We start from the raw sequence: 25,458 nt of genomic DNA on the forward strand, positions 1-25,458 counted from the left end.
AGGCCAACCTAGTCTACATAGCAAGTTCCAGGACAGTGAGAGTAACAGTGTGAGAGCTCGTTTTAAAACAGTAACCACCAAAACCAAAACCAAAACCAAAAATTACAAAGCCTACAGCATTTGGGGGCCCTGAGAAGACCTAGCTTTGAATGCTGGTGTGTCTCCAGCATGGTCAAGTTGTGTCTCCTTTCTGAGCGTTAGCTAGTAAAGTGAATGGGGTCACCATGGCCCCCAAATACAGAAACAGAAAGTCGTCATATGACCACTCCACCCAAAGGATAAACAACTGAGATCTTTTTGATTGCAAAAGGCACCAGGAGGCGTCCCATCAATAGGACTGCCTAGCATACCCTGAGCTTCCCGTTTGCATCAACAGAGCATTCTTAAGGACCACAAAGGAGAAGTCCCAGGAAACCTAATCAGCAACTAGTATGGCTCAGAGCTCCCGGGCACTTCTAGACTACTATTCCTGTTGGTGCCTCCATTCTCCTCCCCCCCACCCCACCCCCCGCCCCCTACCCCCTTCCTAGAGAGAAGGGGAGAGGGGGGCGCTGGGAAAGAAGAGCCCATACTGGCTCCTCACACCCAGAATTATTTCCTAAGCAACTAGCCTCTGCAGTTCTTGCCCCAGGGGATGAGGGCACCGCTGGCCTCTCTTGAGCCTGAGGATGTTGCAGTTTCTAGTGCCCTTCCTACCTCACGCTCCCTTTCCCCCCTCCACCCCTCTCGGATTCGGAAGCCCGTCAGCAAGCCTCCCGCTGTGTCATAAAATATTTTTATTGGAAAAAAAAAAGTCACCGTCTTCGCAAGAGGAGGGTAGAAGCCCCTGCGACATGGGGACCAGGCATCAGCTGATCTGCCGGAGCCTACTCTGCAGGGCAGGGCGTAGGGACCTGCACCTGGAGGACCTGTCCCCAAGGCGCGGAAGCGGGTGTGTGCCTGCCGGTGTCCGAGCCCAGAAGGTCGGCTGGAGGCCAGGGAAAGGTGTAGGCAAGGAACGGGACGTGAATGCACTTGGAGCACCGGACACTGCGGAGCTCTGAGAAGGACCAGAGGCTTCGGCCACGGTGGACACGACTCTCCCAGACTCCGGGCAGGAGCTCGCTGAGATCTGGGATTGGCTTCCGGGTTTGTGTCCTTCCTTGTTTGGCCCTTAATTGTTCGCGTTCAAAGTAGTAATGAAACGTTTAGAAAGCAAACGGCTTGGGCGCGGAAGGGCCTGCTCCTGGCTTCCCGCCGCCGCCGAGGGCACCGCAGCTCGGGAGAGATGCTCAGTCCTCGCAGTTCGGATCGCTGGGCTCCCCCGCCATCTCCGCTGGTTTCTCTGCCTCCTTGGCGCGCTCCTGCTCCGTGAGCTGTTCGCTCGTGGGGATGGAGTTCTTCTTGGGCCGCCCCTTGGGCTTGGTAGGGGACTCCAGGCCGCCACCCTGCAACACCTGTTCCGAGAATGAACAGGACTAGGGTGAAGTGGGAATCAAACCACCCGGTGACCAGGGCCCAACCTAGGCATCGCCAATGACTCCAAGCCCTGAAGAACCAGTGGCTGGTAAAGTGTTGTGGAGAGAGCGAGCCCAAGGTGGAGGGATTAAAGGCTGCCAGGAGGTGCTTGGGATGGGAGAAAATGTCAGCCCTGCAGTGAACCAAAATAGAAAGCACAGAGTGCCCTGGGCGGGCTGGGCTGAGGCTCCGTGTGAGGAGGGTGGGGAAGCAATTCTTGAAGGATCCGGGGACGAAGCCCAGAAAACCCCAGCCCGCAGGAAGACACCACCCACACTCACTATTTTCTTCCACTTCATCCTCCGATTTTGATACCAGGTCTTCACCTGCAACTGGCTCAGGCCCAGGGACTCAGCTAGATCTATTCTGGAAAGAGCAACGCACACCCTCAGCAGGTCAGTCCACCACCGGCTTACCGTCCCCTTAGCCCAGTCTCTCCCGGCACTACCTGTCAGGGGTGGAGAGGTACTTCTGCTTCTCGAAGCGTTTCTCTAGGCCCATAAGCTGCAGTTCCGTGAACACGGTGCGGCTCCGGCGTCCTTTCTTGGCTTTCGTGCCAGGTTCCCCGGAGCCAGCTGCTTCCAGCTTCCCGCGAAGTTGCAGCTCCAGCGGCAGGTGCGATGCGCCTGCGGTGCCGGGGATCCCAGGCCCCGCAGCCAGCAACGCTGAGCCCAGCCCGGAACAGCCAAGCGGCGCCAATGGGAACTTGAACACCGCGGCTTGCTCAGCCTTCAGCACCGCTGCAGGGGGGAAAAAAGCGAGAGCGAGGTGAACTAAAGTCCAGCCTCCGAGGCCGCTACACTTTGCGGCACAAGGGAGGCCTGAGCTAGCCGCTCGCTGAGGACTTAAGCGTCCGGGGCGACCCTCCTTGACGTAGTCATACCGGGAAGTCTAGGAAGGAGTGTCTCCTCACCCGGTGCTCTGTTCTGGGTTCCCATGAACCAGCAGGGTCTAAGATGTCAGGGTTCTTAAGAGCAAGTTGGCTGCTCAGAGGGCACAGAGAATACGCCTTTCATGAAAAAAGGCAAACTAAGACGAAAAGGGGGAATTTGAAAGACGAGGCTTTTGCGTTTGGAAAAGACCGCTGTGGAATGTGAGCTTTTGATTTTTCAGACGCTGCACAGCACTTTCACCTGCCTTCTGAGTCTTGGCCATCAACTAAGAGAAGGTCACCAAAGCATCCTTCAAACCCGAAAAGTGTCTTTCTTGTTTTCTCTGTTCACGCTTTCCCCCAAGTTCCGTAGTCCAAAGCCGGCTATTTGCCCGCTTCAAACGAATTACCAACACCGGAGCCGTTGCTAGTGAAAGGCATTAATCAGAGAGGCTGTGGACCAGATGAACCTCAAACAGGCAAACTGGACCAGCTGGCACCAGGATGGAACTTGTGCCAACTGCCACTAGCTGAGCTGGAGTCGATGTATAGCCTCCTTTCCTGACAGGCTTCTCGTAATTGAATGGGTCTCAGCAGGGGACCCTCAGCGTGGGGAAAGCAGAGGAAGGACAGTGGGGAGGGGAAGGTGGTAGACAGGAGACAGATCCACCCAACGACTAGGAAGGAGGTTAACCAAAGAAAGTTAGTACAAGCTCTAAGCCAAGACGGAGAAGGCACGCAGTACAGGGCAGGCTGCCCCCACAATCCTCCTAGAGACAAGACCAGGACTGAAAAGTTCTGGGCAAGTGGTTCAAGACGCATGGAAGTCCTGCTGACCTGGAAGTGGAAGGGCCAGCGGGCAGCGCATCACAACCAGGCCTCTTTTCCTCAAACAAGGCCTACGGAGATCCCCCTGCAGCACAGGCCTCCGTTTGTCTCTAGCTGGAATGCACAGTGCTCTAGGAGGCTCCTGGGTGGCTTGGGCCACCCGTCAACAATCAGCATTGTGAGATACCACTCTCTTCTCCAGAGGACTCAGCGGTCCTAGTGTGGGTAGCTACTGGCATGTCTAGTTAACCCTACCCCAAAATTCAGGCTTGAAGTCATTTTTATCCAAAGTGACCCGTAGACCAATCGGTTTTGCGTCTACCATGGCGATTCCTGGGCCTGGAAAAGCCATAGCCTCCCTAAAGCAGAAAACAAACTCTCTTCTGGCCTGACTTAAGGACACAAGGCCTGGTTTCTGCGTAGCCCATTGCTCGCACCTTCTACTTCCCAGTTAGAGTGAGCAAAGAGAAGCGCCTGGGGCCTGCGCTTCCGAGCTGCACCCCATTCTGTTTCAGAAACAGAGGGGAGATGGAGGTTGGATTGTGGACAACCCTATGGCTAGTCTTCCACCCTCCTGCCAAGCCCAGTCCGCTGCACGGCGGCCGCTGCACGTACCCAGGTGGCTGTGAAAGGGCCGGGCGGCCAACAGCGCCTGCACGCCAAACTTAAGCAGCTCTCCTGCGGCGGCTGCGGCGGCCGCAGGCGCTGCACCCTTAGGCCCGGGAGGCTCGGTGAGGATCTCTTCGATCATGAAGCTGCGGTAGCGGTGCGGCCGATGGTCAGCACATCCCTCGGGAGGACCAAAGCGCGCGGCGCCCGGCTCCCCGGGCCGTTGCATCGCGGCACCCGCGGATGCGCCCGCGGCTAGGCAGCGACGGCAGCAAGGCTCGGGCGCGGGGCGGGGGGGGGGGGGGGGCCCGCGTGGGGCTCTAGGCCGGCCCGCAGCTCCGGGCGGCGCGCGGGAGCCGGCTCATGCCCCCTCCCCCGCCGGCTGGCCGGGCGGAGGCGCAGGGCGCGGGCGGGGCGCGCGGGGCTCGGCCAGTCGGACCCGGGACTGCGCCCCCGCCCCGCGCCGCCGCGCCTCTAGCCCGGCCAGCCCCGCGTCACTGCCTTGCCCCGCCCGCCCTGCCCCGCCCCGCCCCGCGCCACCGCCCCCCACCCCCACCCCTACCCCCTAGGCCTCGCCGGAGGGAGGGACCCGGGGGGGGGGGGAGGTTGGGAGGAGGAAAGGAGGGAGAGAGCCCAAGGGTAGGAGCTAGCAGGCCCGGACCTGGGGAGAAGCGGAGCGTTCACTCAAGAGGATAGCCCTGAGGAAAGGACACTGCGGAGATGGGTGAAACAGGGATCAGAAGTGAGAGGTGAGAAAGAGTCTGAAGACAGACAGCAAGGACCGCGCAGAATACTAGGCATTGATGAAAAGGTGGCCAAGACTCCTCTTAGACGTGAGTGTCTGACAGAGGTGAAAGGCTGGGGGTGCAGGGGGCCACAAGGAGGGAACAGCAGCAAGGCCAGCAGACTGGGTGGGATAGGGAGGGGCTGGCATGGTCAAGAGGAAGGGCAAAAGCCATACAGGGAAAGGGGTAACCTTTAGCAGCCTCCCCAGGACTGAGAGATGCTATAGGGGTGGGGTGAGGCAGTACAGGAAGGTGAAACTCCCAGAGTGCCGGCTATGCCTTCTCTGTCCACATCAACCTCAGTTTAACCATTCTGGTCTCAATTCCTTGGAAACTGCCTTGAGAGAGGGGAGAAAAAAAAACTCCAAGTAGAATTTGCTTTAATTTCGAATTTAAGCAAACCTGGACACTTTTTCCTTGGCAACCACCAGACTCAGTGGACTAAGTTGTGTGTATGCAATTAGAGCACGGGACAGGATAATACTTGACCTGTTCTGACTTTGGAGGAATAAAGTTGTTACTGGGTGGATTGAGGGTGGAGGACGATGGCGTGCTCTGATAGTTTTTTAGCTGTCTCCCACCCAGAAGAGAAACTGACACTTGGCTTCAGGGAGTCTGTGGGGCCTGATGGTGAGTAGGTACCCTTCACCATCTGCTCAGGGGTGACGAGAAGGGTAGGGTGTCCTCCCGAGAGGTTTGGGAAGGAGTTGCTGACTTTCCTACCAGCCTGGCTCTGGAGCTTGGGTTCTGTCTCCACCCTGCCCAGCCCTGCCAATCAATGCCTCCTGAACTGGACTCCAAGTCTTAGGCCACGCCTACTTCCCCATGTGCACTCTCCACAGAGCCTAAGTCCTCACCTCTGGGAAACTGATTTCATCACACCCGCATCCCAATTTCCTTCGTTTAAATAATGTCTTCTGCCTCCTGACAGGGGTCCTCAGAGGCTGGGCCCTGGACGGTATAGCATCCAAGACACTAAGGGATGACCAATATCCTTTGTCCATTAGGCCTGAGCAGGGGGCAAAGAACACCTTTCCAGATACTCTGCTGAGAGGCAGACCCTGAAAACCCATTGCTACAGCTTAGCCAATTGGTTAGTGACTTTCTGAGCTGTGAGACCACCATCAGGACTGGAGGAAGGTAGCCTTAGTGGCTTCCCAGAGGGGATGGGACCCACTAAGAGGTGGCAATGGTTTTGCCCACTTCTGTTGACCCAACAGTCACCTTACTTCCCACTGGAGAAAGGAGTCAGTGTCTCCAGTGAGGACAGGAGAATCCCAGATGGATCCCATCCCTACCTGTGGAGTCCAACTACTTCCTTTCTCAGGATGACTCAGTTCAAGTACCTGCCCAGGTACTTCATGATGCCTGTCTGCACCAGAATCAAGATCTTTCTGCCTCCACTGCCAGCATCCATCCCTGGATGGCTCAACATCAGCCCCCCCCCCCCCCCTTCCTCTTGAGCATCCATCAGAAGGAGCATTTCTATTGGGAGTGGTTTCTATTGGGAATGAATCCCAACTGGCCCCCACCCTATCGTCTTTCCGATTTTGATCCTGACAGAAGCCGCACATATCTGAACTCTATGCACACTCTCTTTTAATTTCAGGCAGGTTTCACAAACTCAAGACTGGTCCTGGAGTCTGGGATCTGAGACACTAAGACTACTCATATTGTCGATTGCCCAGTCACCAAATCTGTTTTTATTGCCAGTAAGCCAATTAAGGTCAAGCAGAGCAGAGGAGGCCCATTTTCAGTACGAGGGCCTTAATTCGAGATGTGGAGAGTCAAAAGACATAAGCAGACCCACCTCTACTCCATTCCACAGGTGTGCCCCCTTCCCCCACCCCTGCGCCCCCCAGCTCCTTGGCCGCTGGCCAGGGCTGTTTCAAGCAGCCCAGGCGGAATGCCTGCAATGATTCGTGCCTGCTGGGAAAGAGGCCCCAAGGGCTAAAAGCTTAGCTTGGCACCAAAGGCTGCGAGCCAGGCTTATGCCCTGATGGCCCCCTTTAAGCTCGGGCCCTATGACTCAACCTTTTCGAACTACATTCTTCTTAAAGTCCGAGGGAACCCTAGAGCAAACCTGCGAGTATACCCCGTTTAGGCGAAAAATGTAAAGAAACGGCGTCAGGGATCCTTTGTTTAGGAATTCTGCATTGGCTGGGTAGAAAGGGGCTCACAAGGAAAGGGGCTCCCCTTCCACATGGAAGGCACGGGAAAAGGGGAAGTCCCCATTAGATGCGCAGCCGCTGAGTCCTAAGTCTGAGACCCGCCAGGGCCTCCCGCCGTTGCCTAAGCGAAAATCCCGGAAACTGGCCGCTCTGGGAGACGCAGGCACGGTGGAAAAGGTGACCTCAGCGTCCCGGACCAGCCACCCTCCCGGGTGGCCCGGTAACGAGGGACTCCAGTCTCTTCGCCAAGAGGGGGCTCTTGAGCGTGGAACCCATCCCCTTTTCCATTTGCGAGCCCGGAAGACCCCAGGGCTTTACGGGGTGTGGCGGGTAGAAGAAAGGAATGTGTCACAGTGTGAGGTTGTGACCCGCATCATCTCCAGCTACATTTTCTTTCCCAAACACCTCCAGGAGGAACGGGATTCTGGAGCCAAATGGTCCCTGTGCCACTAAGCAGATATAGCAGCCAAGGCCAGGTCAGTGACCAGCATAAGAGGGCTTTTAAGTGAGGCACCCCTCCAACCCTCCCTGGACCTTGAGGATTTCTTTTTTGTCTACTTTTTCACTTGTAGCCGATCTGTATCTTATTCAGCAAAATGAATTTGGGACCATGGGTGGCTGGAAGGAAGATTTCTTAACCGGTTGCCACTCCTCTGGTCACTGTAAAGCAAACATCTGCCCGTCGTCGGGAGGGATTCCGATTCCCTTTGCCGGTTCACAGCAAGCCCTGAGCCTCACCAAGTTCGCCTGACTCCCAGAGCGCTCGGGGTAAGTTTTCTTTCCAGGAACACCCTGGAGAGACCCAAAAGAAGTTCGTTCCCCCTGGTGCTTTATTCCTCTAAGCCTGTCTTTCTGCTCTAGGCGGGTTTGCGGTGGTGACCATGGCGTTGGCCTTCGAGAGGGAGGCTGACTTTAACCTCGGGTGCGCCTGGACCTAGAGGTTTCCTGGACCCAGAGGGCAACGCGTAGTCTGGGCAGGCAGTCGTCTTTGCCGTGCACTTTGCTAGAAAGAGGTCGTCAGTTTGGCTTCTATACACAAGACCGTCGAGGATATAAAACTACGCGGTCCCTACATAGATCACACCCAAGTTGCTTTTTCGTTGGAGAGCCAGTTTCCGTAATTCGTTTTCATCATGGGTAGTTTATAATGTCCTTGTGAACTTTCGTTTTGAATCTTTTTCTAACTCTTCCCGGGGCTTGGGGGTCGGAATACGTTTTGCATGACAGTGCCTTTGCAGATATGATCTTTGAGGTTGGTTCCTTTTTGTTTTGTAGGGTTTGTTGTTCAAGAATGTGTAATTTCCTTTGGAAATTTGCGTTACAGTACTCCCGTAGGGACTCTTCGGGGAACCAGTTGTTGCTGGTCAAGGTCCCTAGTGATCCTTCGCTAGTCCTGTTTCACACCCATTCCTGCGCTTAGCGGCTTCCGGTGCGACCACCGATCCCAGAGTAGAGGTGAGAACCAGGTCACTCCCAAGACTGAGACAAGATGGTCGCTAACTTCGGTTGGCTCCGCTGCTTGTGCGGCTCGTGGGCCGAAGCTCCCCGTCAGAGGGGAGCTACTCACATCTGTTCCCTGTTCCATGCGGCAACGAAGGCAGAACCTGGGAGATCATGCCTGTGCCAGAAGTGGTCTGAACCCCGCGCGGAGTGCCTCCTGGGGAGTGCAGGCTTTCTGTCCCTTCGGGGAAGGGAGATGACCTCATAGTGATTGTCCTGAGGCACCTTCCAAGCCCTGTGTAGGCAGGTGCCCCTCCACCCGCGCCCGCCACCTGGCTGGCACCTGAGGTTCTGCCAAAGCCCCTGAGGCTCTAGCCGCTGCGGTTAGATTCGAAAGCCGCTGACTGGCCTTCCAGAAAAGAGTTTTTGCTGAGGAAAAGAAGAGGCCCCAGAGAGGCGGCGGCTTGAAGATAAAGGAAGCAAGGCGAGCTGGAAAACACCCCCGCTTTTTCGTTTTTCTTTGCCCTCTATTTCCCTCTCTTCTTAACTCCCCAACTCTAACACAAGATCCTTTGCGCCTTTCTGGTTTTTTTTGCCCCGCTCGGGATCGCTAAGTCATAGCTTCCTACTCTAATGGCAAGAGCAGAGGCGGTCACAAAGGCCTGTGCTGACACTCGGGTCTTTAATGTTTCTAATACCGGATTAAATCCGCAGAGCTCCCGAAGGGCTCTCTAGCGTGTTTATGAGGCATCCTTTCCTTCTTGCCTGGACACCATGGGGAGTCAGCTCTAGGGTGAGAGGTTGGATGCCCAGCCCTGTGCTCTTTAGCTGCACTGCGCTCGCTGGAGGAGTCCTCCCTGACAGCGTTCCCGATACAAAGCTTGTCAGGAGACTGACTGCAGGTGCGAGGAGCCCGCTGGGCAGTATTGGCTGCTCTTCCCTTCTACTCCGTTGGGAGGATATTGTCAGCTCTGGCAATGCTTCTGTCTCAGTCGGGGATTTGGATCCTCGCAGGGGTGTGGAGAAGGTACAGACAGCCCACTCTTCAGACATAAGCCCAGGCCAGCCTCCTAGCATGAGTCTAGGCTACCCTTCTGTATGCTCTTCTAAACGCACTGGAGACACATACAGTGAGGGCAGTGGCTGGTGCCACCTTCAGAGGGCCTGTGCTTTTCTGAGTCCTCTCATTGTACTTTCCCCCTTTAGTCTGGCTGGCCTCAAATTTGCTAGGGTGCCAGGAGTGGTTTTAAAAGGCAGGCTTAACAGATTCACATGTCACAAATGCCCGTGGGAACCTCATTGGGCACCCAGGACCCCTCATTCCATCTCATTGTCTGTTTCCCCCAAATGAAAAAACAAACAAACAAACAAACAAACAAACAACACATGCTAGCAAACAAAACCCAGAAAAGGACAGGTATTTATTTATTTATTTATTTATTTTTGAGATAGTCTCCTGTAGGCTAGGTTGGTCTTGAACTTGAACCCTGGGCTCCTGATCTTCTGGCCTCTGCCTCCAACTAGGACAGGGTTGGGGGGAGGTATGAAGGATGGGGCAAGGGAGTTTTAGGGTGTATGGGGGTTGGTTGGGGGTGCCTCACTTGAAGACTTTCCTGCCCACTCTTAACAACCTCCACTGGGGACCAAAACTTTTATGCTGTCTCTTTCAGGTCACGTGGCTCTACTCCAGTCCAAGTTCATTTATGTGCCCTGAAAGTTGACTTTGACACAACTTTCACATCGTGAAATATTATTCTCGTTTTGATTGTTTTCCCCAACCACCGATAATCATAAGATCCATTTTTCATCCTATTGGCCTCTTGAAGTCAGGCAGGGAATTGTCAATTGCCAATTCCTGGGCTGGAATCAATTCTTCCAACTGCAAAACTTGTGTTCAGAGGGTTATCTTAGTTTTTAAAATTGTTTTGCTGTCCCCCCCCCCCCCCGCCCCAAGGGAAATACCTGTTTGTTCAACAGTGCCCTCAGAAAGAGTCACAGGAGCCATCTCCTCTGCCCATCTCTGGATTTTCAGCAAAAATGTTCTTACTGGGAATACTATGCCCAAACACCAAGCCACACAACGTGCATTTTTCTACCTTTTTCTTTCTCTCTTGAGACAGGGTCTCCCTATGTAGATCAGGCTGGCCTTGAACTCCATGGAGATCCACCAGCCTCTTACTTTTATCTTTATTCCTCCCTCTCTTGTTTGTGTCTTACATGGCCCAGGCTACACTACGTAGCCAAGATTAGCCTGAAACTCCTGATCCTCCTCTGCCTCCCAAGTGCTGGGATTACAGGCATACACTGTCAAGTCCAATTTCACAATCATCTTTTCAATCAGTTCTCACAAAAGTCTTTGGAGTCATTAATTACCTGCCTTCCAGCTCCTTGTACACTCCTTGTGATGGGGCACCCACTCCCTTCAGTGGTAGCTCCCGAGAGCCCGGTGACCAGGAGGGTCAGTCTCAGGGAAGGCCACCACGGGGAAGAGTGTTCCCACTGAGGCCACATCCTTTCCCATATCCCTCAGTTCCATCTAAATCTTCTGCAGCTGCTGAAATGTGGATGGACTGGGGCCTATAGCCCGGTCTTGCTGGGGGTTTCCCAAGCCCTGAGCCTTTGCAGCTGCCGAGTGACAAGGAATGGGCAGCGGGAAAGAATATGACCAAAGAGTGGCTGTTATAAATGTGAAGCCAGCTGAGAGTTTTTCCAGGAAACATCGCTCTGAAGCGGGCGCATTGCTCCACCCCCTCATCTTCCAAGGTTATTCTGCCCTCTGCTGGTCACATCCTGTCTCAACTAGACTCACTGGGGACATCTTTCCTCTGGAAAACGAAAACCAGAATGTTTGAGCCCAGGCTCTAGAAATGAACTGAGTACATCTGCTGGGACGGACCTAGGAGCGCGCAAGATGACCCAAGCCTATGGGTATGACAAGGCAGGAGACAGCTTCCTGCACAAGTGGAACAGTTGTAGCTCAGAGTCCAGGCTACTCCCAGAAGCACATGAGGTGAAGTTATGGCTTTTTCAGCAGGAGACTCGTCCCAACCAATGTGAGGCTAGAGCCTCTCTTGTCATAATGTCTTATCCAATCTCATATCTTCTACTGCAGAAAGCTACCTACCCCCAGTGTGTGTGTGTGTGTGTGTGTGTGTGTGTGTGTGTGTGAGAGAGAGAGAGAGAGAGAGAGAGAGAGAGAGAGAGAGAGAGAGAGAATCAACATTTCACCCAGGCTGGCCTCCAACTTGTGACCCTTCTGCCTCACCATCTCAAGTACTGAAATTACAAACCTGTGCCACCACATCCAGGTGAGACACTTTTGCCCTTAATTTGCAAGCAAGGAGGTGTGGAGGGGGTGGGGACCTATTTGTTTGAGTTAGCAGAGTTGGCTTTCAAACCAGCGGTCCCTTGAGGATACTATAGTGCCACCTTCTGATGCCACCACACCCACTCTCTCCTTCCGTCCCCCACAGCTACTGGGGCTCAGTCCGCCCTGAAGCACCAGTTGCCCAAAGGTTTCCACTGTTGTGCTCCACACAATTCCCAGGCCTGAACTTAGCACCATGAGTCTTACTTTATGCTGAATGGGGAAGGGCTGGGGTAGCCATGCCCTGTCCTGAGTTCCAGGACCTGGACAGTGGACAGGTATGGTTTGTGAGGGCCCCAAAGGCAGCTCATTCAGCAGGTTAGACATCTCCACACAGAGGGCAAGGTGCCTGCTGTGGCTTAGGATACCCAGAGTTCTGGACCTCTCCCATTGGCAACCCCTGGTTTTGCTGCTACCACCACATCTCTGTCTGAGGGATGAAGATTGCCACAAAAGGTTAAACGGCTTGTGGGGGAGTGGAAAACTGTGCCCATCAGTCCTACTGATTAATTCCTTCTGTTTGCATAGGGACAAGGCAGGGGGAGGGGCAGTTAGAAAAGACATTACTTTAACCTCCTTAACATCTGTGTGTCCCTTTCCTAGACAACCAGGAAGGTGTTGGAGAGAAGGAGGAAACACATTCTATCTTTGTGCTTCCCATTCAAAAATCCTCTTTACCTTGGAAATTCCCTGGCTTGCTATTTCTGCTGCAGGTGTATTGAATAGGGGAAGTCCGTTAACTCTGAGGTCACCCCTGGTGTCCATTCCCTGCATAACCTACCGGACTAAAGGTAAAGCAAGGTGTGTCTTACAGTGCTGCAGCACAGCCACAGTCCACACTATACCTTTACATTTACATTTACCTTTATGGTAAATGTAACTGAGTCCTTAGCTAACTGACTATGAATTAGTCAAAAAGGGAGATGATCTTGGATTGGCCTAATTGAGTGGTGCTTTTAAAAGGTCACAGGGGCCTTCCTGAGGTCAGAGATGCTCTTGGGGACCTGGGGAAGTGGAGGGACTTAATGGCCAGAACCCAGAAGAAGGAACCCTGCCTCCCACTCAGGTGATCTCAGAAGGAGACATTTCATCGCTGGCTGAGCGGAGGCCACAGCAGGGCAGACACTATGACCACAGCCTTGTGAGACACTGGCTAGACAACTCCTAAGGGCCTGGCTGCCAGGATGCCCACCCAGCTGTGTCTCTGTCACCACCAACCAGGAACAAACCTCAGAGTCACCACATCAGTGAGCCTGCCTACCAAAGGGGCCAAGAACTCTCTCTGTCCCTATAACATCTGCCACTGCTCAGGGAAGCCCCTACACCAGGCTGACAGGTGTGGGCGGGGACTATGTGGTAATAACAGGGTCTGTGCCCTGGCCATCCTGGTATCTTGCTGTGCATCAGCTATCATTTTACTATGACTAAGAGTGACTCAAAGTGATGATTCACTATTCTGGAGGCTGAGGCAAGAGGATTGCATGAAGTTCAAAGTCAGCCTGGGGGAAAGACAGGAAAACCCAGCCAAATGAACCAAACAAATATAAAAATAACTACCCAGAGGCAGAAGTGTTCCTAACCTAGGCAGGTCCTAAGCTAGATCATCAGTGATACCCAGTCTAGTAGTAGAGCCCACCAGCAAGGGATGTAGACCAAGATGGGCCAGCAGCAGTTACAGATCGGATCTGTCGATTCCTCCTGCTCCTGTGGGGTTTTTAATTGCTCTGACCCTGGGAGGCAGGACTAGGGTGCATAGAATTGGGGCCTGAGGCAGCTGCTTGGCCCTTGGCCTGGCATCTGTGAGGGCCCCGCCCCTGATACAGCTCCACCTTGAGGCCACGGGTTCTACCCACAGGCTTTTCTCTTCCTCCATGGCAGGCTTCAGTAGCGTGCCTCAGTCTCTCTTACTGGATACTTGAAGGCTCTCAGAGACTCCCAGGACTTTGGGCTGGGTCCAGGGTCCCATAAAGACCCAGTGAGAAGCCTGGGGAGTAAAGGCACAGCCCAGGAGAAACTAGACTCAGCTCACCAGGGCCAGCCTCTACTTTTTCCCAGGGGACAAGCTGAGGGAGTTGGCTCTCTCCTTCTACCATGTGGAAATGACTTTGTTGAAGAACCATCTCAACCATCCTCCACCTTATTTTATTTTGAGACACGGTCTCTCGCTGAACCTGGAACTTATTTTAGATAGACTGGGGTACTAAGAAGACTGGATTTATTTTATTTTATTTTATTTTATTTTATTAGTTTTAGTTTTTAGTTTTTTGAGACAGGGTTTCTCTGTGTTATCTTGGCTGTCCTGGACTCACTTTGTAGCCTAGGCTGGCCTCGAACTCACAGTAATCTGGCTGCCTCTGCCTCCCGAGTGCTGGGATTACAGGTATACACCACCATGCCAAGCAAGACTGGAAATTTTAAGGCAAAGAAAGTTGTAATGCAGAGAAAGCGGTCTAGAAATTGCGGAAAGACTAAAGGCATCCTTGTCAGAGTAACTCATGCGGGAGAGGTAGGGCTGAGGGGTGTTGAGCAGCCTGATAACACAGCAGCATTGGGCAGAGGGCCACACCCTGGAGTCACACTTAGAAGCAGGCCAAAGTTTCCCAGATTGTGAGCAGCTCTGGAGTCACTTTAAAGCCAAAATTATGACACATCAAGCAACAGTAGAATCGGTTGCTCTGTAGATAAACTAATTGTAGGCAGACCAATGGAAAAGTCTCTAAAATAATATAGTAGTGCTTAGAACTGAACACCATGGAACTTAAATATCCAATATCCAGCTGCAAAGGACGAGATAGTTAGAGAAACAAGGAAATATGAGCTGTAATGGAGGGGGCGGGAATCAATTATTGGAAACAAACTAAAAATGTAGAAGAGGTAATGAAATTAGCAGACAGGAACACCAAAACAGCTATTGAAAATCTGGTAAGTGCTGGGTGATAGTGGCCCAGCAACAGAAGCAGGGAAATCTCTGTGAGTTCAAGGCCAGCCTGGTCTTTATAGCAAGCTCCAGAACAGCCAAGGCTACACAGAGAAACCATGTCTTAAAACAACAACAACAACAACAACAACAACAACAACAACAAAATCTTACAAGCATGGTAAAGGCTATAAATACAAATCTTAGGAGGTAAGACTCAAGTGGAACTTGTTGAAGTGAAAAAATAAAATCATAAAAAGTAGCTAACTCCTTCCCCCCAAATAAAAGGTTACAAGGAAGAAAAACTGAAACAAAATCCACATTTTAAAAATAATTCAGCAAGCCGGGTGTGGTGATGCATGCCTTTAATCCCAGCACTAGGGAGGCAGAGGCAGATGGATCTCTGTGAGCTCAAGGCCAGCCTGGTCTACAAAGTGAGTCCAGGATAGCCAGGGCTCTGCTACACAGAGAAACCCTGTCTCCAAACAACAACAACAACAACAACAACAACAACAACAAAAACAAAAAAACCCCACAAAACAAAAATCCTCCCAAACCAAAACCAAACAACAACAACAATACCCCTATAATTCATCAGACTTGATTCCTCACAGATGGCTCCGTGGTTAAGAGCACTTGCTGCCTTGCAGAGTGCCAGGGTTGGGTTCCCAGCACCCACATGGTGGCTCACAGCCATCTGTAACTCCAAAGTTCCAAGATTCCAACACCCTCTGCTGCCCGTTGTGGGTACTGCACAGATAAAGCATCCCTACACATACAGTAAACTTTTAAAAAGATTATTGTAAAATGCGAGGCTTTTCTATGCCCACCCTAGCTCCCAAACAATGACATGGAGCGCTGTTATATTTATTAAAAGCTTCAGGCGCTGTACCTCGGCAGATACCGGGCTATTCTAACCTGGCTATGCTGGCCTGGCCTACTTCCCAGCGTGTGGCTCGTTACAAGCCATCTTAGTCTCTCTCTAGCACCTCCTTGTTAATCCGTGTCCTCATGGCGACTTCCTGGTCCCCACCTGAGCCTCACTCTCCATAGTCCCGCCTTAACTCTCCTGCCCTGCTATTGGCTGTTCAGCTTTTTGTTGTTTGTTTGTTTTTGTTTTTGAGACAAGGTTTCTCTGTGCAGCCTTGGCTGTCCTGGACTCGAATTGTAGATCAGGCTGGCCTCGAACTCACAGGGATCCGCCTGCCTCTGCCTCCCGAGTGCTGGGATTAAAGGCGTGTGCCACCACCACCCGGCACTGGCTGTTCAGCTCTTTACTAACAATGAGAAGATGGTGGAGCACAAAATCTACAACACGCCAAGACAAGAGATGCTTCATAATGATGACAATTTCAAAGTCCAGACTAATCAGATCTCTGGGTAAAGAAGTCAGCATTTGAATACACAGTACACAAAACATCCTATAACATCTTCCCCCCTTTAGTCCAAAAAAAAGCTCTTTTTCTTACATTAGTGAACTGTTTGCGATAAGAACAATTATGAAAGCTATCCAGGAAGAATTAGATTCACAGTGTCTAGTCCATTTGTATTTGTCAACCTTGGAGGAAGTACTTATCTATCCTACCTTTGTGAGTTCAAAGTTCTGTGCTTAAATCATTTTCTATTATAACTTGCTTTTATCAACCTATGCATCTCTTTTTAGACCTTAAGACATTTTCTTAAATCCTAAACAACTTAAGCTGAATTGTGAGACTACAACTGTCTAGTCTTCAACCCCATCAGGGACCTGAGAAGGAATAAACAGTACCTGAGTAAACAGGAAGTGTAGAGCAAACAGTTTCCAAAACAGAGAAATGACAGACACAGCTGGCTTCCGGGACAGCCTCTTCTTCCTGTTCCCCTCCCCTAGCCCTCTGGCAACAGCCTACATCCCCTTCCACTGTGTGCCCACTAGGCCGTCTTGCCAAGGGGCAGTGACCAAACAGTGGGCACCGGATGCTTGTCAGAGGTTCAGCAGCAGCAGTCCCCTCCCCCCCCACTCCCCCACATGGAGATTCAGCGTTTCATTGGCTACATCTGAACAGGGGGTCTAGGTTCTCTGTGTGCATTGTCCTTGGCTGGAGCATCAGTTGGTGCAGATTCCCCCACGCCCCGATCCACAGGCCTTGATGGTCTCCCTGTGGAGCTCCTGCTCCCTCCCGGAACTTCTATCCCACCACTCTTCCTGATAACTCGCAGAGTCCAGCTTTGAGTCCCAGTATCTGTCCCAATCAATGCCCCACTGGGTGGAGTCTCTCAGAGGAAATCTATGTTGGGCTAACATCCACTTATAAGTGAGTATACACCATGCGTGTCTTTCTGGGTCTGGCTTACCTCACTCAGGATGATCTTTTCTAGTTCCATTCATTTGCCTGGAAATTTCAAGATTTCCTTGTTTTTAATAGCTGCTAACCTGCAGTTCCTGTTTACTCAGGTAATTAATTTTATTCCTTCTCAAGTCTCTGATGGGGTTGAAGACCAGGTAGTTTAGTTTTACAATTGAGCTTAGTTGCTTAGGGGTTAAGATGTTTTTAGGTCTACATAGATGTTTGAAGGTGATAGAGATGATGGGCGTGGTGGCGCACGCCTTTAATCCCAGCACTCAGGAGGCAGAGGCAGACACATCTGTGTGAGTTCGAGGCCAGCCTGGTCTATAAAGCGAATCTAGGACAACCAAGGCTACACAGAGAAACCTTGTCTCTGAAAGAAAAAGTTGATGGATATGCGATATGACAGATACTGATTTACATTCAGAATTTTAGACTCACCAAGATAGGAAAGATGCTTTCTTCAAGGTTGCAAAATACAAATAGCCAAAACACTATGAATGTCACATTAATATAATTCCTGGTTGTCTCATGGTTCTTCTTGCTGTATGTATTTTATTTCATATGTGTAAAATAAAATAAATGTATATGTAAAAAAAATTAAAAATACTAATTAAAAAATTTTTAAAGCCGGGTCGTGGTGGTGCACACCTTTAATCCCAGCACTCAGGAGGCAGAGGCAGGCAGATCTGCCTGGTCTACAAAGCAAGTCTAGGACAGCCAAGGCTACACAGAGAAACCTTGTCTCAAAAAAAAAAAAAAAAACCAAAACCCAAAATTAAAAAGAGATCCAACTAAGTGAATCTTTCATTATGAAGAATGGTAGTCCCTAGCAGACCCTATATATCATAAATAAATACATATCCTATCATATCATAGCATATGACAGAGTACATGAAAAACATGTTAGAAAATAATACCTAATTTTGGCTAGACCTAAAAAACTGTTTTCACATAGTATAGGGATTTTATAATGGGAGTTCATTGCTTAATCCCATATCTTCTTTACCAAAAGTGTGCATTATGTGTAGTTGAACAGGGAGACAAAGCACTACTTGTAGTATTTATATTTTATATTGGGTAATAACTACAAATACTAATTATGGAAATAAAACTGTGATGAAGCTTCAGGGGAAAAAAAAAAAGAGATCCAACACAAACTACAGATTGAGGGACATTATAATCACAAGAAGATTAGTTCCTTAGCATGATTTAATCATGCTTTAAAATACATGAAAGAAAACTAACAAAGCAAAGCAGAGAGACAGAAAAAATCACTTATACCTGGAAGATTAAACCTAAGCTGCTTAGACCAATTGATAAAACTTGGTCTCCACATGCATGGATGGATATTGAATACTGAGCACCACTACTAGCCAATAGTGACGTTTCTGGTATATTTACTTAACAATGGCAATGCGTACATTATATTTGAGTGCACATGGAATACTTCTCAAGGTTGACTAAACGCTATGTAGAAAACCAAGCATCATTTTTTTTTTAAAAGTTATTTAGAGCAAAGTGTCTGACCACAGCTAAGTTAAATTATAAATCAACCAGCCAGGCATGGTGGCACATGCCAGTAATCCCAGCATTCAGGGAGGCAGAGGCAGACAGATCTCTGTGAGTTCAAGGCCAGCCTAGTCTGCAAAGTGAGTCCAGGACAGCCAAGGCTACACAGAGAATCCCTATCTTGAAAAAACAATATCTCTATCTATATCTATATACATATAGATATATAGATATGCCAACCACAGAAAAATATTAGGAAAATCCCACACATTAGAAATTAGCCAACATTACATATACAATGAAAAAGTGAAAAAAACACATTTTAAAATTTGTGGAGCATGGAGGTGGAGGTGTAGAGCACTTGCCGGGTGTGAGAGGTCCTAGGTTTGATCCCTAGTGCAGCAAAATACATACATTAAAATGTATACGTAAATGAAGCTAGGTGCACCCAAAGCAGTGCTGTCCTGGAGCTCACTCTGTAGACCAGGATGTCCTCGAACTCACAGAGATCCACCTGCCTCTGTCTCCAAAGAGCTGGCCTTGAACTCACAGGCTTTCAAGGAAAAGAATAAACACCTGAAACCAATGACCCCAGCTTGTATACGAGCACATTAGAAAATAAAACCTAAAGCAAGCAGAGAGAGCAGAGCAAATGGCAAGGGATGTAGTCAGCAGTGGAGGCCTCAGCTGGCATATGCAGGGCCCCAGGCCTGAGCCTAAACACTGAGGGAAGGAGAGCACAGGAAAGCAAATCAACACAAGCAAAATAAAGGGGTTTGAAATTTTCGGCAAAACTGGTAGACTATCAGCCAGATTGATTAGGAAGAATAAGAGAGGCCAGGTGGTGGTGGTGGCGCACACCTTTAATCCAGCACTTTGGAGACAGAGGCAGGTGGATCTCTGTGAGTTCGAGGCCAGCCTGGTCTACAGAGTGAGTTCCAGGACAGTCAGGAAACCTGACTTAAAGAAACCCTGTCTTTTAAAAAAAAAAAAAAAAAAAAAAAAAAAACAAGAAAAAGAACAACAACAACGGAGAAGGAGGAAGAGAGATTATCAATAAGAATGGAAGACAGGGTGAGGCGACTATGGGATCCATGGTGGGAAAAGAAAAGAATTTGTGCAAGTTGCTCTCTGGCTTCACCTCCACACTGTGGCATGCTCGCCCTCACATGCAGGCACCTCCACACTGTGGCATGCTTGCCCTCACTCGCAGGCATGCACACTAAGTAAACGTTAAAACTTAACTAGAAAGAATCAAAGACAGCCGGGTGGTGGTGGCGCACGCCTTGAATCCCAGCACTCAGGAGGCAGAGAAAGGGAGATCTCTGTGAGTTTGATGCCAGCCTGGTCTACAAAGTGAGTCCAGGACAGCCAAGGCTACACAGAGAGACCCTGTCTCAAAAAACCAAACAAAAACAAAACAAAACAACAACAACAACAACAACAAAACAAAGACAACATATCAATAAACATCTGACAGTTATTAAAAAGAATAGCGCAGACACTATGAAATTCTTATGCTAGGTCATTCTAGAAACTAAATTAAATTGATAGATTTTTTAAAAAAATATACAAAATATGATCAAAATGCACGTAAGGGGAGCATATCATCTGAGTAGCCTCCAGCCATTTCTGTAGCATTTAATTTGCAGTTAAAAAATGTCCCATGAAGAAACTACTCAGCTCAGATGACACAGGGAGAAATTATACCGAATATATAAGGATAAAATAAAATCAACTCCACATGAACTCCTTCAGAAAACAAGTGGAAACGCTTCGTGGCTTGTTCCTACTGCCCCTGAAGCAGATCAGCAGGAGAGCTCAGTGTAAAACACCAGCTCGGAGATCGGCCTTAGCTGAGTGCGGTGCCTCACGCCTGTGATTGCCGAACTTGAGAGGTAGAGGCAGGAGGATCATCATGAGTTTAAGACCAGCCTGTGCTACAGGGTAAGACCCCGTCACTAAAAGTCAAAACCAAAAATCAATTGCTTTCTAAATATACCATCCTTTAAAATTTATTTTATTTTATTTATTGTATATGGGTGCTTTATCTGCAGAAGATGGCATCAGCTAACATTATAGATGGTTGTGAACCACCATGTGGTTGTTGGGAATTGAACTCAGGACCTCTGGAAGAGCAGGTGGTGCTCTTAATCACTGAGCCATCTCTCCAGCCCTAAATATACCATCTTAATACCAAAATTTAACAGACGCAGGCATGAAAATTATAGACAAATGTTTCCTAGATTCAAACAAAATTCCAGCAATTTGAATCCAGCTGTAGAGAAAATGTAACATTTTTCATGACCATTTGAATTTATCCCAAGAATACAAGATTTCTTTAGTATTTTAAAAATATTTTTGTTTATTCACCAGACTAATATGTATTTAAAAGGAGCTTAGCAAATGTTCATTTCAATCTATACAGAAGCAGTATTTGACAAAGTTCAGCACCTGCACATACTTTAAACAAAACAGCGTGCCCCTCAAAAAAAAAAAAAAAAACCCAGACCACAACTCTCTAAGGACTGGAAAGATGGCTTAGTGATTAAAAGTAGGATGCTCTTAGAAAGGACCTGAATTCAGCTCCAGCTTCAAGGCCCTACAGGCTACTAACTCCAGCTCCTGGAGAATCTGGCGCCCCCTTCTGGTCTCTCCACTCATGTGTGCACAACCCTGCAACACATTAAGTTAAAAAGAAAAATATTTCCAAAAACTTCTGAAAACTATGACTACAAGGAAAGCATTTTAATCTAAGAAGGACCATTCAGAAAAACTGAATTTATCTAATTTAATAGATTAGTAATTAATAATAGACTATTTCCTTGCTAAGATCAGACAGAATTTAGTATCTACTTTCTACATTTGTATTGGACACTGCAGTGGAACTTCTAGATGGCCCACTAAGAAGGAAAAGTGTCTATAACTCCAGTTCCAAGGAATCCAGCTCTCTCTTTTGGTCTCTGTGGGCACTAGGCATGCATGTGGCGCATAGACACACTTGTAGCCAAAACACCAAAGTATGTACAAAATTTTAAAATGTTAAAAGAAAAATGAACAAGAGACATAAAGATTATAGAGAATTAGGTAAAGTATTTTTATTCACAGATGACAAAACCATGTATGTAGAAAATCATTACTGGCAGAAGTTTCTTGAATTATAAAGTTTCTTGAATTAATAAACGAAGTTAGTGATTTCAGAATGAAGTCAATAAAATGATATCTAATAGCTAACAATAAACAAATGAAAACTGAAATAAATAGAGCTAGTTAAGAATAGTATTAAAATATACAATATTTAGGGGTAAATTTGATAAAATATGCATAGATCTATATGCTGAACACTAAAACCTTGATGAGAGAGAGAGACAGGAAAACGTAAGGAAATGGAGAGATCTATAGGCGCCTTGGATCCAAAGCCTTATTGTGGTTTGTGTGTGTTCCCAGAGTTCCTACACACACGGAGTGGTCAACAGGACAGAACGGAGTGTGGGCTGAGCGGGTGATGAAGTTGTCAGCAGACTTCTTATAAGATAAGAGGGCCAAAGACAAGCTACATTCCTCTGCATTGGTTGCCTTTTGCTCTTCTGTCCCCTTTCCTTTAGAGGGAACAGCATTCAAGGTGTGGAAGCAAGTGAGTGGCCTCATCAAACACCAAGTCCACCAGGGCCTTGATCCTGACTATCCAGCCCCTGAAACAGTGACAAGTGAATTTTTGTTCTTTGCTTACAATCAGCCTCCAGTAGTTACCCTGGTACAACGGTGTTAGTGGAGTGCCAGGTCTGTGATTTGCTTCAAAAAAGAATCTCAGCAGGCTTCAAGTAGAGATTTGCAAGCTGATCCTATTGTTTATAATGAGATAAAACAGAAAAAACTTTTTTTTTTTCCGAGACAGGGTTTCTCTGTGTAGCCTTGGCTGTCCTGGACTTGCTTTGTAGACCAGGCTGGCCTCGAATTCACAGAGATCCGCCTTCCTCTGTCTCCCGAGTGCTGGGATTAAAGGCCTGCGCCACCACCACTGGTTTGGAAAAAACTATTTTGAAGAGATGAATTATAGTTGATTAAGAGTTGGCTTAAAGTCCTAATAGCAGTTGGGCCTGGTGATGCACACCATTGGCCCCAGCACTTGGGAGGCAGAAGCAGGCAGATCTCTGTGATTTTGACAACAGCTTGGTCTACAGTGCAAGTTCTGGGCCAGCCAGGGTGACGTAATAAGACCCTGTCTGAAAAAAAAAATTCCAACAGTAGCAAGTGTGCCATTAGCATAGAAACAGACCTACGACACCAGCAGAAGACAATAACATACCCGCAACATGAGAGAAAGGGAGTTCTTGTCAATAAGTAATTCTAGAATAAATGGATGCCCGTGCAGAATAAAGTGGGCTTCAAATTCCACCTCACACAAAATGGATCTAATGTTGGGATCAATGTTGGTGTTTTTTTTCTTTTTCACCACGTTGGAAGATTAAGTGTCCAACTGGGAGCATTTACAAGATTAGACTTGGCCAAAGGAAATCCAAGTTTCTGAGCCCATCATGGCACCCTGATATCACCATGGCAACTTTATTCATGGGCTCATTGAACCAACACTGAAACAACGGCCTGGGAAAGAGGCTGCTGGACACCTGCCGGATGAGTCACGTCATCCGCTTGACTCAGAACCTTCTCTGTGCTGAGTGTCCTTGGCAGTCATTCACGCAGCATAGACGTGGACCTTTGAGTTCCACGGCAGCTCATAGAAGCCTAGCTTTCCACCACTCCTTCAGCTCAGCCATCTCCAGTCTTCCAGTCCTGTTCTTTCCAAGGTCCTGAGCACCCAGCCTGCTGTGAGACTTCTATGGCTGCCTTTCAAGGCCAGTTTTGAGTGGGGCTATAACCATGTAACTATTCATTTGTGGATAGTAAAACAAAACAGGCTCCAATTCTCCCTCAGTTAATCGATTATAAGGAGCACTGTGAAAGGTCCAAAGGGAGAGAAGACAGTTGAATGGCACTTGGTGCTGAAAACGCCTAAGTAACCTGCTTAAGCTACTTTGCCTTCTAAGATTACCAGACTGACTTCCTATACACCACTGCCAATTGTGAGGGTTGGTTTGTTTGTTTTTCGAGACAGGGTTTCCCTGTGTAGCCCTGGCTGTCCTAGAACTTGTTCTGTAGGCCAGGCTGGCCTCAAACTCATGAGATCCACCTGCCTCTGCCTGCCGAGTGCTAGCTAGGATTAAAGGCGTGCGCCACCACCTTCTGGCTGTGATAGTTTTAATTGTCAATTTGCCAGCACCTAGAGTCTCTTGGGAAAAGATCCTCAGAGGCGGGGATCAGGATGGTCTGTGGGCGTGTCTATGGGGTGTGTCTTACTGAGTGAAGACCCAACCTGCAAATAGGAAGCATTATTTCTGGGTTTGGGGCTCTGGGCTGTATGAGAGTACTAATAGTGTGTTGGAATCTAATCATGCATGTTTTTTATTTCTTCTTGCTCTTCACTGTGGATATGACTAGTTGACCTGGCTTCCTGCCTTGACTTCCTGCAATTATGCATTCTAACCTGGAACTAAGAGCTAAACTAAACTCCTTCTCCTCAAACTTGCTCTTTGTCATAAAACTTGCATGTTTACCACAGTAATAGGAATGAAACTAGGACATTATTTGATGACGGCTTGCCGTTGCATCCACCCAATGTTATGAGTAAGTTCTCAGACAATGCCATTTTGTGCCAGAAAACTTTGGTCACATGGCCACCTCATGTTGTATGGCCAAGGCACTCGGGCTCTGTGGAGACCCAGCAGCAAGTACAAAGAGTTTCCAAACACTGAGCACCCCATAAGCCCAGGACTGTGACTGTCCTGCTGGGTGCCAGGGGCTCCCTGAGCCACCAATACATCAACAAATACCACTTCTGCTGCACCATGGGCCAAGGCACAAATGTGAGCTCTGTTTTTGCCCTCCATGAGACCACTTGCTGCCAACTCAATCGGAGTTTCTATTCTGAACAGCCCACACCCCCAGTGCCTGGAACATCAGGAAAGTGTTCTGCGGACTGCCCTTATCCAGATCTTTCATCTGCCTGTTTCAAAGAGTCCTTTCCACATGAATTAAGTAATGAATTAATCAACAAAGTCATTGGCTAATTGGCTTTCATTTCTGGAAGATCTTTCATAAATGTCAAGGGAAAATGACATTTTCAATGTTTAAAAATACATTCCCCAACCTGAAATGCTAAACTGCAGAAGGTGGCCTCCTGCTAGGCTAGATCAGAGTGAAGGGGTAGGGATGTGAAAGAGAGGATGGTTTCCGGATGTGGGGCAGTATGTTCCTGTTTGGAGCGGGCACTGCCTGCTCTCTGATTGGTTCTAATAGTTACAAAGGTACCAAGGTTCCCCCCTTTGCCATCCAGCTGGCCAATCTTGGAGGTTAATTTCCCTGATCCTTACCCACGAAGCGGATTTGCATCTAGCCTTTTGGAAGAAACGAGATCATTATGATGTAAAGGCACATTGTGAACTGCAAAGTGCAATTATATAATATTCTTTTGGGGTGGACATTTAACTCCTGGGCTTATGGAGTGGGGCTGAGGCTGGAAACCATTTTCTGGGAGAACTAGTAACTCTGTGACACCATGAAGAACATAGGAAGGAAAAGAGTGCATTCTAGACAAGAGAGGAGCCTGGCGGAGGCCAGGGAGGGCTTGCTTTCTCTGACAAAGTGGCCGAACTTTGCACGGCTAGGTTTAAGGGCTGGGGGAAGTGGAAATGGGAAGAGGCCTCATGGGCAAGACCACGAAGGCCCTTGAGACCATGCTAAGGAGTTTAGGCTCGCGATGAGTGGGGGTGGGGGTGGGGGTGGGGAGGAGATAAAAACATTTGAAGAGGGAATGGCATGATCAGATTTAGAAAGTGTGCTTGTGTTAGACAGAATAGAAGCAGGTCAAGCCAGGGCAGAGGGCCCATGCAGGCTGTTGCAGTGACCTCATCAGGATCTGAGACAGGGCGGTTGTACAAAAGTGGGGAAGATATTGTCAGCTCAAATGGTTCTGAGGAGGGTCCAATGTGCAAGGCAGGCGGGTGGTCAGGAGGTGGTGAGAAAAGGCTGGAAGACGGCGCACAGATTCTTACTGAGGCTAAGGGATTGGCCAACAGC

At 49.0% G+C, this 25,458-nt stretch overlaps 1 protein-coding gene and 2 long non-coding RNA genes across 4 annotated transcripts; 2 read left to right on the plus strand and 1 right to left on the minus strand.

Moving 5' to 3' along the window:
• Window positions 1–765: 765 nt before the first annotated feature.
• BARX1 (BARX homeobox 1) lies at window positions 766–4,259 on the minus strand. Its single transcript, XM_084795390.1, has 4 exons — window positions 3,812–4,259; window positions 1,946–2,237; window positions 1,779–1,863; window positions 766–1,436 (listed from the first exon to the last, which is right to left on the minus strand). Exons 1-4 carry the CDS (start codon window positions 4,032–4,034, stop codon window positions 1,272–1,274), a joined length of 765 nt encoding a protein of 254 aa, XP_084651516.1. The 5' UTR covers window positions 4,035–4,259; the 3' UTR covers window positions 766–1,271.
• Window positions 4,260–4,468: 209 nt separating this feature from the next.
• On the plus strand, window positions 4,469–8,404 carry LOC311605262. 2 transcript variants are annotated; one of them, XR_014781869.1, is made up of 4 exons: window positions 4,469–4,554; window positions 6,304–6,418; window positions 7,173–7,237; window positions 7,334–8,404. It is a non-coding gene; the product is annotated as an uncharacterized lncRNA (long non-coding RNA). The 2 variants fall into 2 exon arrangements; XR_014781868.1 differs by having other exon boundaries at window positions 7,173–8,404.
• A 2,992-nt stretch (window positions 8,405–11,396) lies between these two features.
• LOC311605263 lies at window positions 11,397–12,912 on the plus strand. Its single transcript, XR_014781870.1, has 3 exons — window positions 11,397–11,509; window positions 11,675–11,846; window positions 12,635–12,912. It is a non-coding gene; the product is annotated as an uncharacterized lncRNA (long non-coding RNA).
• Window positions 12,913–25,458: the final 12,546 nt, after the last annotated feature.

This window comes from Acomys minous, assembly GCF_964271855.1.
Source record: "Acomys minous genome assembly, chromosome: 9".
Taxonomy (NCBI): domain Eukaryota; kingdom Metazoa; phylum Chordata; class Mammalia; order Rodentia; family Muridae; genus Acomys; species Acomys minous.